At 42.9% G+C, this 13,442-nt stretch overlaps 1 protein-coding gene across 2 annotated transcripts in view; it reads left to right on the top strand.

The window, feature by feature from the left end:
• LOC124145633 (transforming growth factor beta receptor type 3-like) overlaps positions 1 to 13,442 on the top strand; it is a 102,025-nt gene that overhangs the window by 66,562 nt on the left and 22,021 nt on the right. For both annotated transcript variants that reach the window (XM_046515482.2, XM_046515481.2), the window contains exons 5-6: positions 12,225 to 12,411; positions 13,082 to 13,208. In XM_046515482.2, coding sequence (XP_046371438.1) covers positions 12,225 to 12,411; positions 13,082 to 13,208 — 314 coding nt within the window. The remainder of the gene's footprint in view (positions 1 to 12,224; positions 12,412 to 13,081; positions 13,209 to 13,442) is intronic.

Here is a 13,442-nt window from a genome sequence, read left to right as displayed (position 1 = left end):
CACTTTCGCTGCAGTTTTTCTAGTTACAAAAAGCTGTTTGTTGTTGGTGTAATTGTCAGGGATGTGGTTTTCATTTTCGGTTTGAAAGAACCAGCCATAGTGCCTCATCCCTAGCCTTGCTGCAAGGCTGTACTGAAAGAAAAGTCCATGGATGTGTAGAAATTCTATCCTCCTAATAAGCAAGTCTGGATATGTGGACAGTAAGGACTCCAGTCTCTTGTAGGGACAACTTATTCATATTATTTACATAATCTAGAACTTATGATTTAGAATAATGTTTATTGCCTTAGAGACTTGTGCAAGTCTACCTCTTCCCACTCCATGCTGGGAGGGGCATGATACTGTTTGGAGGAGGGGCTGCTTGGTGGAGGAAATCACTTCCCTGCTGACAGCTGCATAGACTTGCACAAGACTCTCCACAATAAGTTTTAGTTGAAATCATAATTTATGGATTATATAAATAATAAGAACAAGTTGTCTCTATGCGTCCTTAGACTATCCGCTTATGTACAGCTATAGAAACTAACAGTTTTAATCCATTAGTCCTTATGATGATAACGTTTAGCAAGACTCTTAAACAGGGCAAATTTCTACTAGTTCTCATGACACCTTAACTACTGGCCAGTTTGGTAAGAATTATAAGACCAGTGCCAATTTCTAACGCTGATCTAGACTTGCGTATTATACAGACAGAATTACATACATCGAACGACATATCGTTCAGTACAGCCTTGGAGCAAGGCTTCTAGCTGTGGTTCCAGTGTGTTACATGGAGAAGCCAGGCTTTGGCAAGGCACCAGTGGTGGAACACCTACCTCTCTGCAGCCCTCCTGATGACGGCAGCTTCGCACTCGGTTCAGTCGGTGTAATCCACGACGTAGTTCGGTATATCACAGTTGAAACACCCGGTGTTGTTGTACTGGTACATCGGGTGTGATGTTTCAACTGTACACGTCACACCTGGCATGTTCTTATGGCTATTGTGGGTGTCACGTAGACGGTGTTTGTGTGACACTGATGTTGTCATAGTGATACATCGGGTTCGATATTGTACACATAACACGATGAGTTGTATAACACCTGATGTCACTGGTGTATAACTGAACAAGCTTTAGACATATAACAGTACATCTTATAGTTATAGCTCATACCAATATGCCCAGTAGTTGTTTAACACCTGATGTCACTGGTGTATAACTGAACAAGCTTAAGACATATAACAGTACATCTCACAGCTCATACCAATATGCCCAGTAGTTGTATAACACCTGATGTCACTGGTGTATAACTGAACAAGCTTTAGACATATAACAGTACATCTTATAGCTCATACCAATATGCCCAGTAGTTGTATAACACCTGATGTCACTGGTGTATGACTGAACAAGCTTTAGACATATAACAGTACATCTTATAGTTATAGCTCATACCAATATGCCCAGTAGTTGTATAACATCTGATGTCACTGGTGTATAACTGAACAAGCTTTAGACATATAACAGTACATCTTATAGCTCATACCAATATGCCCAGTAGTTGTATAATACCTGATGTCACTGGTGTATAACTGAACAAACTTTAGACATATGACCATACATCTTATAGCTCATACCAATATGCCCAGTAGTTGTATAACACCTGATGTCACTGGTGTATAACTGAACAAGCTTTAGACATATAACAGTACATCTTATAGTTATAGCTCATACCAATATGCCCAGTAGTTGTATAACACCTGATGTCACTGGTGTATAACTGAGCAAGCTTCAGACACTGACACAGTACATCTTGTAGCTCATACCAATATGCCCAGTAGTTGTATAACACCTGATGTCACTGGTGTATAACTGAACAAGCTTTAGACATATAACAGTACATCTTATAGTTATAGCTCATACCAATATGCCCAGTAGTTGTATAACACCTGATGTCACTGGTGTATAACTGAGCAAGCTTCAGACACTGACACAGTACATCTTGTAGCTTATACCAATATGCCCAGTAGTTGTATAACACCTGATGTCACTGGTGTATAACTGAGCAAGCTTCAGACACTGACACAGTACATCTTGTAGCTCATACCAATATGCCCAGTAGTTGTATAACACCTGATGTCACTGGTGTATAACTGAACAAGCTTTAGACATATAACAGTACATCTTATAGCTCATACCAATATGCCCAGTAGTTGTAAAAACCTGATGTCACTGGTGTATAACTGAGCAAGCTTCAGACACTGACACAGTACATCTTGTAGCTCATACCAATATGCCCAGTAGTTGTATAACACCTGATGTCACTGGTGTATAACTGAGCAAGCTTCGGACACTGACACAGTACATCCTGTAGCTGGTACTACTTTGCCGAGTAGTTAATCATGTTAATGTACCCACAAGGTTAGTGGAGTTACTGAAAAGGGCTTTTCTGTGTTCATCTGAAGGACTCGTGACTTAATGAGTTCACTTCTCCCCCTGCCAACTATCAACAGTGCCTTGATTGGACCATGTGTGACTGCTAAACAATGTGGCTTACATAAGTAGGGAGGAGGAGGGAACAGCCCTTTTCTCCAATCTTTGTAGGAGTACCCATTTGGAGGAAAATGTTTTTCAGCTGGGTTGGTTCGAGGTGTGTACAGGTGGAGACTATTATGTAAGGTGGGGTCCGCAACGGACAGGAATTTCCTCTCTGTCAGCACACTAGGTAAACGACGGAGCTACTTAATGGGTGAGTGGGGTTGCACCAAGTTTCGCGTGGGCAGTAGCCAGGTTTTTCCTCATTGTCGGAACTGAATCGGAGGATGTAGAATGTGACAAGTGTTACAGTGTTTGGGTCGCTGTGGAAACTGGAAGTCTCGCAGTATATGGCACTTTCACATTGTCCTGCATGAACCGGCATCAGAATTACCTGTTGCGGGAATGGTGATCAGAATATTGCATCCCATAGTGGTACTTTTAGAAAGAAAAACTTGATTTGATAGTGTTATTTCCTAGGCTCACACTGAATGTGGTAGAGTGTTATATCCTAGGCATACACTAACTGTGGGATAGTGTTATATCCTAGGCACACACTGACTGTGGGATAGTGTTATATCCTAGGCACACACTGACTGTGGGGTAGTGTTATATCCTAGGCGCACACTGACTTTGGGGTAGTGTTATATCCTAGGCACACGCTGACTGGTGGGATAGTGTTGTTTTCTAGACATACACTGACTGTTGGATAGTGTTATATCCTAGGCACACACTGACTGTGGGGTTACTAAGTGTTATATCCCAGGCACACACTGACTGTGGGATAGTGTTATATCCTAGGCACACGCTGACTGGTGGGATAGTGTTATATCCTAGGCACACGCTGACTGTGGGGTAGTGTTATATCCTAGGCACACACTGACTGTGGGGTAGTGTTATATCACAGGCGGTAGTGTTATATCCTAGGCACACGCTGACTGGTGGGATAGTGTTGTTTTCTAGACATACACCGACTGTTGGATAGTGTTATATCCTAGGCACACACTGACTGTGGGGTAGTGTTATATCCCAGGCACACACTGACTCTTGGGTAGTGTTGTTTTCTAGACATACACCGACTGTTGGATAGTGTTATGTCCTAGGCACACACTGACTGTAAGGTAGTGTTATATCCTAGGCACACACTGACTGTGGGGTAGTGTTATATCACAGGCACACGCTGACTGGTGGGATAGTGTTGTTTTCTAGACATACACCGACTGTTGGATAGTGTTATGTCCTAGGCACACACTGACTGTGGGGTAGTGTTATATCCCAGGCACACACTGACTGTGGGGTAGTGTTATATCACAGGCACACGCTGACTGGTGGGATAGTGTTGTTTTCTAGACATACACCGACTGTTGGATAGTGTTATGTCCTAGGCACCCACTGACTGTGGGGTAGTGTTATGTCCTAGGCACACACTGACTGTGGGGTAGTGTTATATCCTAGGCACACACTGACTGTGGGGTAGTGTTATGTCCTAGGCACACACTGACTGTGGGGTAGTGTTATATCCTAGGCACACACTGACTGTGGGATAGTGTTATATCCTAGGCACACACTGACTGTGGGGTAGTGTTATATCCTAGGCACACACTGACTGTGGGGTAGTGTTATATCATAGGCACATGCTGACTGGTGGGATAGTGTTGTTTTCTAGACATACACCGACTGTTGGATAGTGTTATGGCCTAGGCACACACTGACTGTGGGGTTACTAAGTGTTATATCCCAGGCACACACTGACTGTGGGGTAGTGTTATTTCCTTGGCATACACTGACTGGTGGGATAGTGTTATATCCTAGGCATACACTGATTGTGGGATAGTGTTATATCCTAGGCATACACTGACTGGTGGGATAGTGTTATATCCTAGGCATACACTGACTGGTGGGATAGTGTTATATCCTAGGCATACACTGATTGTGGGATAGTGTTATATCCTAGGCATACACTGACTGGTGGGATAGTGTTATATCCTAGGCACACACTGACTATGGGATAGTGTTATATTGACTTGTGTAATTAACTTAAATGCTGGGCTCAATGACAACTGGGATAGACACACATGATTACTAATAAGTGTCCCCCACCACCTGACACAGTGAACACTGACTGTAGGCTGCAGAAGTGTCAAACACTGTAACACTAGTCCATGCACCACCTGCACATCTTCTCGTGTTCCGTTCCGTTCCATGCTTTTTCTTGCCCTTTGATCATGCCCATTACCTATGATTGTGGGTTTGATACCCAGTTCGCCCCGACTATATTTCTACGTTTGTCAGCATTATACCCATACCCGTGGAGACCGCATCCCTGGTCTAGTGGTAGAGCGTCTGCCCAGAGATCGAAAGGTCGGGGGTTCGATCCCTGGCCGCGTCATACCAAAAGAAGTTAAAAGATTGTACTTGTTGTTACCCTGCACTCGGCATTAAGGGGCTAAAACAAGGACTGGGCAGCTCGAAGTCAGTAAACTGTGTTTGAGTGGGGTATTCATGTTAAAGGGGCACTGATCTAACGGACTGGTTGTTGCCTTTGTTATTGTTTTTCCCCCGTGAGTACCCGGATGATCTGCAACGCAACTGAGCGTGACCAGAGACTGGGGTACCGTCTGCAAGGACAGCTAAATAAACTTGGAGGCTGGAGGCAATATTTGTTTTACGCATTTTTGAACACTGATTGGTTAACTGTGATCTATAAAGATTTCGACAAAGGGCGCATGTTAATTCATTTCTTCAGCCTAAACAAACAGAAAAAAAGAACAAGGGAGCTCATCGGATGTCGTCATTTGGAAATACCCCAGATGGTTATAGTTTATACTAAAAACAGTATCCATGCAGTGAAAGCATTTTCGGATTTCGGCTTGCGTCGATAATACGATTACTACTCCCTTGTTGTCATCCATGTTTTCTCGTATAACCCTACACTTGTGTATTTGTCGTCATTCACTTGATGCTCGGTTAATGAATTTATTACAGGTACAATTAGTGGTAGCACCACTTATATTACCTGACAAAGGTTCCCATTTGGCATTTATTGTGTCTGGGGTAATTATTCAATCTAAATCCAGGTTTGAAGTGAGGTGAAATGTGTGTTATGTAATATGCACGTGGCAGCCCAGCAAGAGATGAATGATCAGTTGATTTACTTTTTTTGTAAATCAACGGATCGTTCTAGTCATCAAAAGATTAACAGAAAATACGTTGATTGATTAATCACTGTTATCTTGCACAGTGGATATGTCAAGAGTGAGTGTTTACATGTCTAGGTTTACTAAAACAAAGGGAATACACTCATATCATGGCGCGAAGTGCCGATGTAAAAACAACATACTTTGTTCAAAGGGTTAACTGATAATACGTTGATTGATTGATCATTGTTATCTATCACTCAATGGAATTTTTAGGAACCGTGGACGCTATGAAAATAGTTGTCACGTGGGCTTTCTCAGCCGACCACTGAGACTTGACACCTATGTAAAACACCTGAAACAATCCAAGCGATCAGTTGAGAAACGAACACGGGTTATAACATCCCGAAACGATAAATATCTTTTAAAATATTTGATTGTTACTGAGACACGTGGCATCGAATAAGTTTCTTTGTACAGCTGCAGACGAGTGGGATGTTGTTCCTTTGTGTGGATATTCACGGATACATTCCTCGAACAAGGAAGCTGCCTAAAACTTATACACATAAATTTGGTAGGTTGTAATTATGATATCTGCATTTTGTTTTCCTTCATTTGAACCGATTCGTTCTTGTTTCTCTACGTCTTGGTTGGGAAATTCTTCAATGCGCGATAGACGTTGTTGTCACAGGTCTTTTTCTTTGTAAGCGTGTAAATATTACAGTCAGTTTGTAAAATGTGATTCTCTCAGGCAATTTATAAAATGTGTAAATATTTCAGTCATTTTGACTAAAAAATCTGTCCAGATTGATCAAGACGATCAAAAGGGCCTACAAACATCACAACAGATTATTATGTAGGATTAAAAGCCAAACAACTTAGAAATGTACTTTTCAACGTTACATTTTCAGTCTCTTGGTGATGACATTAAACATCAAAATGTTTGGAATTCGTTGTCATAATAATAAAGATGGAAATGTTTTTCAGTCACTTTGTAAAATAACTGAATATTTAGACGTTTAATAAATTTGTTACACATTTGACAGTAAAAAAATATACACACTATAAAAAAGCATATGCTCAGTAGAAATATATACTTTGTGTTGCAAGTCAAAATAGTGTAAACGAAAATCGCAAAATTACCAAGCAAGTGACTTATCAAAACTTCGACACCATTACCGATGCTATTCACAAAGATACCTACATTTCCTTATTATCTCGAAAACTGTATTTGATTTTGCTGATCAATGTGACCATACGCCCTAATTACTACCCATAAAAGTGACTAATGCGCTTACGAATGGCGCAGCAGAGGTCGCGAACTAGTCTAGATTTCTGCTATACATCCGGGTACTCACTGGGAAAAAACAATAACAAAGGCAACAACCAGTCCCGGGGAATTGCGTTAGATCAGTGCCCCTTTAAACTGCAGCATGGTATCTCAGTGTGCTTGCACTATAAATTGGCATCAGGACTAGTACAATCAGCCACACACACACACATACACGTACATGCATGTTGCTATATAAGTGCAATAATCTGGGACGTGACGTTAAACCCCATTTCACCTCACCTCACCTCACCTCACCTCACCTCACCTCACCCCACCTCACCTCACCCCACCTCACCCATACCCGTCGTTTTCTCCAAAGTGGTATATGTCTGAGACCTGCATTACTTTGGGCCATCCTCCCACATTAAACTGACCTACCATGAAATTACCGTTAAAAATGGCGTCAAACCCAACTCACTCACTCACTCTAGCTGTTGAATAGTCTTCACAGCAACAGGATCCCATCCTATGATTATCTGCGGACATAGAAACTGAGGCAGCAGTTCATTCATCTTAGGGAAGGAAGTGACATTTAAAGCTGCTTGGGAAGTTGTATGCAACTGGGCGCCACATGGCCAGTTTGTAAGGTTGATGGGGATCAAAGCGGACGGGGCCTGTTGTGAGTGGCTGTGCTAGATCCGCACACAAGGGGCCCAGGTGCACCCTGGGAAGCAGGCAACAAGTGGTACTCGCAAAACACGCTTCATATCATCAATGTGCCGCACACTTTTTCTTCCACAGTCCTAAATATCGGAGGCGAAATGGCAGGAGTATTAGCTTGAGTTGGCCTGATGTTTTAGATTAGCTGCTTTGTGCCGAGTGTTGCTGGGTTAGAAGCCGATGATGGCGATAGCTTGTACAGGCTTGTTGATGTTGCTGTATTGTGCTGTGAACCTGTCTTCGATTTGATATGCAGGGACGTGTATAAATATATCTACCTTAGGTCCGGCAGCTGGGCATGTTCAGATAGAGGCAGACTTGACATTTCTACAGCCGCACTGCTTTCTCCAAGGGAGGCTGAAAGCCCCAAGAGTTCTGTCCCTTGTTGAAGTGTCCTGTAGTGTTCTGTTACTGACTGTCCACACGATGGAGGTCCAGTATGACACCTGATTCATGATTTACTGAAGTATGAACTGCGCCATCTTGTGAAATAATACCAGATCAATTTCATGTAATGGAATAAGCAGGGTCATAATTTCAGCGATTTCGCTTGTCCTATGAGGCGACTTATGGGATCAGGTGGTCAGGCTCGCTTACTTGGTTGATGCATGTCATCGATCCCAATTGCATGGATCGATGCCCATGATGTCAATCACTGGATTGTGTTGTCCAGACTCGATTATTTACAGACCACTGTCATAAAGCTGGAATATTGCTGAGAGTGGCGTTAAACAACAAACAAACAAACATAATTTTAGATCTCTCAAAATGGATAGTTTATGGTTGAGAATGTAATAAAGAGGAATCAGTCTAAACTGGACTTACGTGGGACTGGGATATAAGTCTGGTTTATACAGACTTTATTTAATGTTTAATTAATGTACTGTAGAAAATTCTGAACCATAAATTTGATCGGGTATTGACAGCTATCCAGAGTAGACAGATTCCTCTGTATGTGATTGTTATGTGATTTAGGGCGGTGGGGTAGCCTAGTGGTTTAAGCGTTGGCTCATCACGCTGAAGACCCAGGTTCAATTCACCACATTCCCGTGCTGTCCTATTGCTGGAATATTGCTGGAATATTGCTAAAAGCCGTGTAAAACCATACTCGCTCACTCCACTGTTATGTGATTTCCCGATAATTGTTGTTGTGTTTTTATCTTGATGTCAAGGATTATTGTCCTGTAACCTTTTTTAACAATTGAAAACCTAGCGCCTCATTGTGTTGAGGTGGAAATGTGCATTATCCTATTCTGTTTGTGATGAGGGAATGGGATGAAAGGGAATATTTTGATGGTAACGAGTAATGCCCAACAGCCTCTCTCCAGACTCGGGATTCCAGGGCTCCTGGTGTTGGAAGTGTTGAGTGTCGGCAGTTCTGTGTTTGAACCCCGGCCTCTAGACATGGCCCCACACGATGTGCTGCTCAAAACACATTTGTCGTCAAAAGCTTTCAACTTCCCCGTGTGTGCTGGTCTTTGATTTCTGTGATAAAGCTGTTCTTCAAAGCTAAAGATCTCCTTCCTCCACTGATCTTCCGATAAGACAAAGAACGGCCTCCATCTTGTTTTTTCTTGCCTGGAAGACTATTTCACCTTGGATACACTTCATTATGAATGTGGCTAGATGGGGAAGGTTCCACCCAGAGGAGACGGAATCCACTGATTGAGGATTCAGCAGATTGCTTCTGGACGTGTTTTACCTCGAGTGGGAGGATGGGATGGGTTGAAACTGTCGTGGAAAGCAAGTACTTCCAACTGATTGATGAAACTGCGGTGGGTTAGGTCTCAGTTAAGAAAAAGGGAGTATGTTCTTTCATTGTATATTAATGATTATCCTTCATTAATGAAAGCTGTCCAGTATCCCTGGCTCCTGTGATTCTGAGACTATCAAGAGTTTCTGTTTAATGGCCTATGATTCTGAGACTGGAGCTCCTATGTATAATTGCCTTTGATGCCTATATTCTGAAATATAATTTTCCGAAACTCTATTCATAATTATGATGGTATAATTTCCTTGGAATAATTCAACTTGATTAATTGCATGACCCTGTACCTTTGATAGCGAGGATTTTTGCTCACAATTTGGATCACTGGATTGTCTGGTCCAGACAGGTCACCATCATATAAACAAACAAAACAATCCAGTGTTTCGTCAACTTATGTGAACCAAGATAGCTCATGTTGCCATCTGTAGTCCAGTGAAACCTAGTTTCCTCCCTGTGAAGATCCGGGGTAGAATAGGTCTTCAGCAACCCATGCTGTGAAGATCCGGGGTAGAATAGGTCTTCAGCAACCCATGCTTGTCTCCCCGTGTAGATCCGGGGTAGAATAGGTCTTCAGCAACCCATGCTTGTCTCCCTGTGAAGATCAGGGGTAGAATAGGTCTTCAGCAACCTATGCTTGTCTCCCTGTGAAGATCCAGGGTAGAATAGGTCTTCAGCAACCCATGCTTGCTGTATAAGGCGACTGCTTGTCATAAGAGGCGACTAACGGGATCTGGTGGTCAGGCTCGCTGACTTGATTGATGCAGTTCATCGTATCCCAATTTCGTGGATTGTCTGGTTCAGACTCGATTATTTACAGACTGCTGTCATATAGCTGGAATATTGATGAGTGGGGCGTTAAACAACAAACAAACAAACAAACCTCAAATTAAAACACTTAACCTGGACGATTTTGCTGGAAAAAGGGCTTCACATTGAACTCGGTGCAGTGGGGTAGCCAAGTGGTTAAAACATTTGCTTGTCACGCCGAAGATTCGGGTTCGATTCCCCACGGGTACAATGGGTGAAGCCTCAGCGAGGATATTGATGGAATGTTGCTCACTCAAATTGAAACTCTGTATTAGGAAACGTTAACATTAGCAATAAGGAAGTAAACTACAGTGTGAATATGAAACGCCTGTGGCCAAATCAAATGTTTTCCATTCCTGCAAAGCAGCCAAAGTGGCATGTGTTACAACAATCACATTGAAAACCCTGCAGGTTGATGGGAATCCCAGCAGCTACCCTCGCAATGGATCCAATGAGTGTTGCCAGTTGAGATTTATTTAATGTCTCTGTTGGCCCTGCAGGCCTGGAGGCCTGTGAGTAACATGGTGGCGATACCCTCGGCCACTTGAACGTGTATTTCAGACCCGATGGTAAATAAAGGATTACATGGATGCTGGGATCAAAAGGTCTAAAATGAAAATCTGAAACAGTTGCCGGTAACTAGGAGCTAATTTGTCTCACTGGGTGGTACATATCTGTTTATGCTGGGCTTGTTTGATGCATGTATGTTCTTTGGGCCCTTCTCCTTCACAATATTTCCTCTATCAGCTGGGCTGGTGTCCTCATTGTCCTTAAGGCAAATAGAGTTTAACATGGGCTGTGTTGGAGATATTACTTCCCCGTGAAGATCCGGGTAGAGGATTGGCCTTCAGCAACCCATGCTTGCCTCAAGGGGCAACTATGCTTGTCGTAAAACAAAGTGATATCATTTTTTGGCTAACCTGGATATGTTAGGTTACTGTAGAGTAATGTACCAGGTCACAGCAAGCTGACATGCCGTTTTCTAACTGAAATACAGTTCAATGTGGTGTTACAAATCAAGAAATCAAGATCAGTTATCCAACATTTCTTTCCTTTGTCTAGTATTCTGTCAATGATATTGTTTCTCCTCCTTATAAGTTGGGCGGTCGGGAAGCCTAGTGGTTAAAGCGTTCGCTCATCACGCCGAAGACCAAGGTTCGATTCCCGACATAGGTACAATGAGTGAAGCCCATTACTGGTGTCCCCCCCACCCCCCGTGATATTGCTGGAATATTGCTAAAGGCGGCATAAAACCAAACTCATTCATTCTCCTCTTAGTTCCTGCATGATTATTTTTTAAATCTTCATCAGTTAATTGGTTCAGTTTTTTTTCGTTTGGAAGTTATCCCCCGCCGGGCCAGAATGGGCGAAGGGGGATTATGTCGTGGCACAGTCCGTCCGTCCGTCCGTCCGTCTGTCTGTCCGTACATCTGTCTGTCCGTACGTCTGTCCGTCCCACAGAGGGTACTAACCTTGTGAAATCAACTCCTCCTCCAGTTTCCAGAGAATATCCCTGACACTACACACAAGATGTCGACATGTTGATGATACGCATATCGCAGTCCCATTTCATTTTAACTAATTTTGACAGAGTTACTGCCCCTGTTTTACGGAGCTTCATGAAATCTACTCCTCCTCCAGTTTCCAGAGAATATCCCTGACACTCTACACACAAGATGTCGACATGTTGATTATATGCATATTGCAGTCCCGTTTCATTTCGACAAATTTTGACATAGTTACTGCCCCTGTTTTACGGAGCTTCATTTGACTCGTTAAAAAATTTCATGCAGGGGATGTTGTGCTCTCAGAGCACTCTTGTTGTTTTTGAGATAATAATAATTGTATGAAGCAAGAGGTTTGAGAGTTGCATTTTAGTGATTTCATCATTTCTTATTATTTGTTGTGATATCGTCAGTTCGTATCGTGAGGCGTATCACATCGCAAGATACCAGGCGATACTCCGCTCCATGTGGAATCATTCTTCAGTTGTTATATTGTTGTTACAGGTGCCGGAGCATTCTTCAATACGCATCAAGAAGAGCAAACTCGGGAGACGGGTCAGAGACCGCAAATTAAAAATGCCTGCCACCTCAAATCGCCAGGAGCTGGTGTCATGGACTACACTCCGCTACAAGGCTGTGACGTCATATAGCGAGTTGGAGGGGACCAGTCTACTGTTTAGAGTGGGACTAGGTAATACTGAGTCAGGGAGCAGTCATTGTTTTGGTTTTTTCAAAGGTACTGAGAACTAGGGGAAAGTTGTACTTGAAAGCTTAAGGTCGAGAGGTCTTGGGGGGTCACTGAACTGATCTGAACAGATTTTGACCCACATCCTCGGTAGGTAGGTTCTCCATGGCAGAACTCTATGGTAGGACTCAGATCCATTGTACTAAAGAGTGCCAGATCCTAAGATAGTAAAGGTCAAAGAGTGAAGGGCAAAGAAAGGTGAAAAAAACTATCATCACTATCATGAGTATGGCCTCATGGGGTGATGGGGGTGGTCGGGTAGCCTAGTGGTTAAAGCGTTCGCTCATCACGCCGAAGACCCGGTTCGATTCCTGACATGGGTACAATGTGTGAAGCCCATTTCTGGTGTCCCCCGCTGTGATATTGCTGCAATATTGCTAAAAGCGGCGTAAAACCATACTCATCCATCATCATCATGGGGTGATGAGATCTCATGTACATACATGCCATCTTGTCAGACTTTGCATGACTTGAGACTTGTAGATTTCTATAATGGAAGATGCCATTCAGGAAAGTCTGACATATGTTCTTCAAATGTTTGTGTGTGCGTTCTGTGAAACAAGACCACAAATGCTGGTGAGCTTGAGTACATTTGTAGCTGTTTTGGTGTTGACAGTTGCTGGTTCAGGCGATGAGTGCAATATCACGGAGCTGGGAGACAGTCCTCACGCCGTGACGTCACACATACAGGCCCAGCCCACCGCGGGATGTGTGTCAGAGGTCAAGAAGATACTGATGGCAAGGTAACAACGTTCTGTCCTGGCTACTGCCACAGTAGCATGTAATTGTTGCTGTATAATCCTCTACTGTTTATACTCCACCTACTACAGTAGAGTACGGTTAAAACGAACACGCTTATAACGAACTGACGGATATGACGAACTTACTTTTTGGTCCCGTCTATTTGCTGTAGTTATGCTGTATATATGCTTATAACGAACTACGGTTATAACGAACTAAAATTAGTGGTCCCTTTG

This window comes from Haliotis rufescens, unplaced genomic scaffold (genome assembly GCF_023055435.1).
Source record: "Haliotis rufescens isolate VD_foot unplaced genomic scaffold, xgHalRufe1.0.p SCAF_8, whole genome shotgun sequence".
NCBI lineage: Eukaryota > Metazoa > Mollusca > Gastropoda > Lepetellida > Haliotidae > Haliotis > Haliotis rufescens.
The sequence above is the reverse complement of the archived record's forward strand: the minus strand, read 5'-3'. Positions and strand labels throughout refer to the sequence as shown.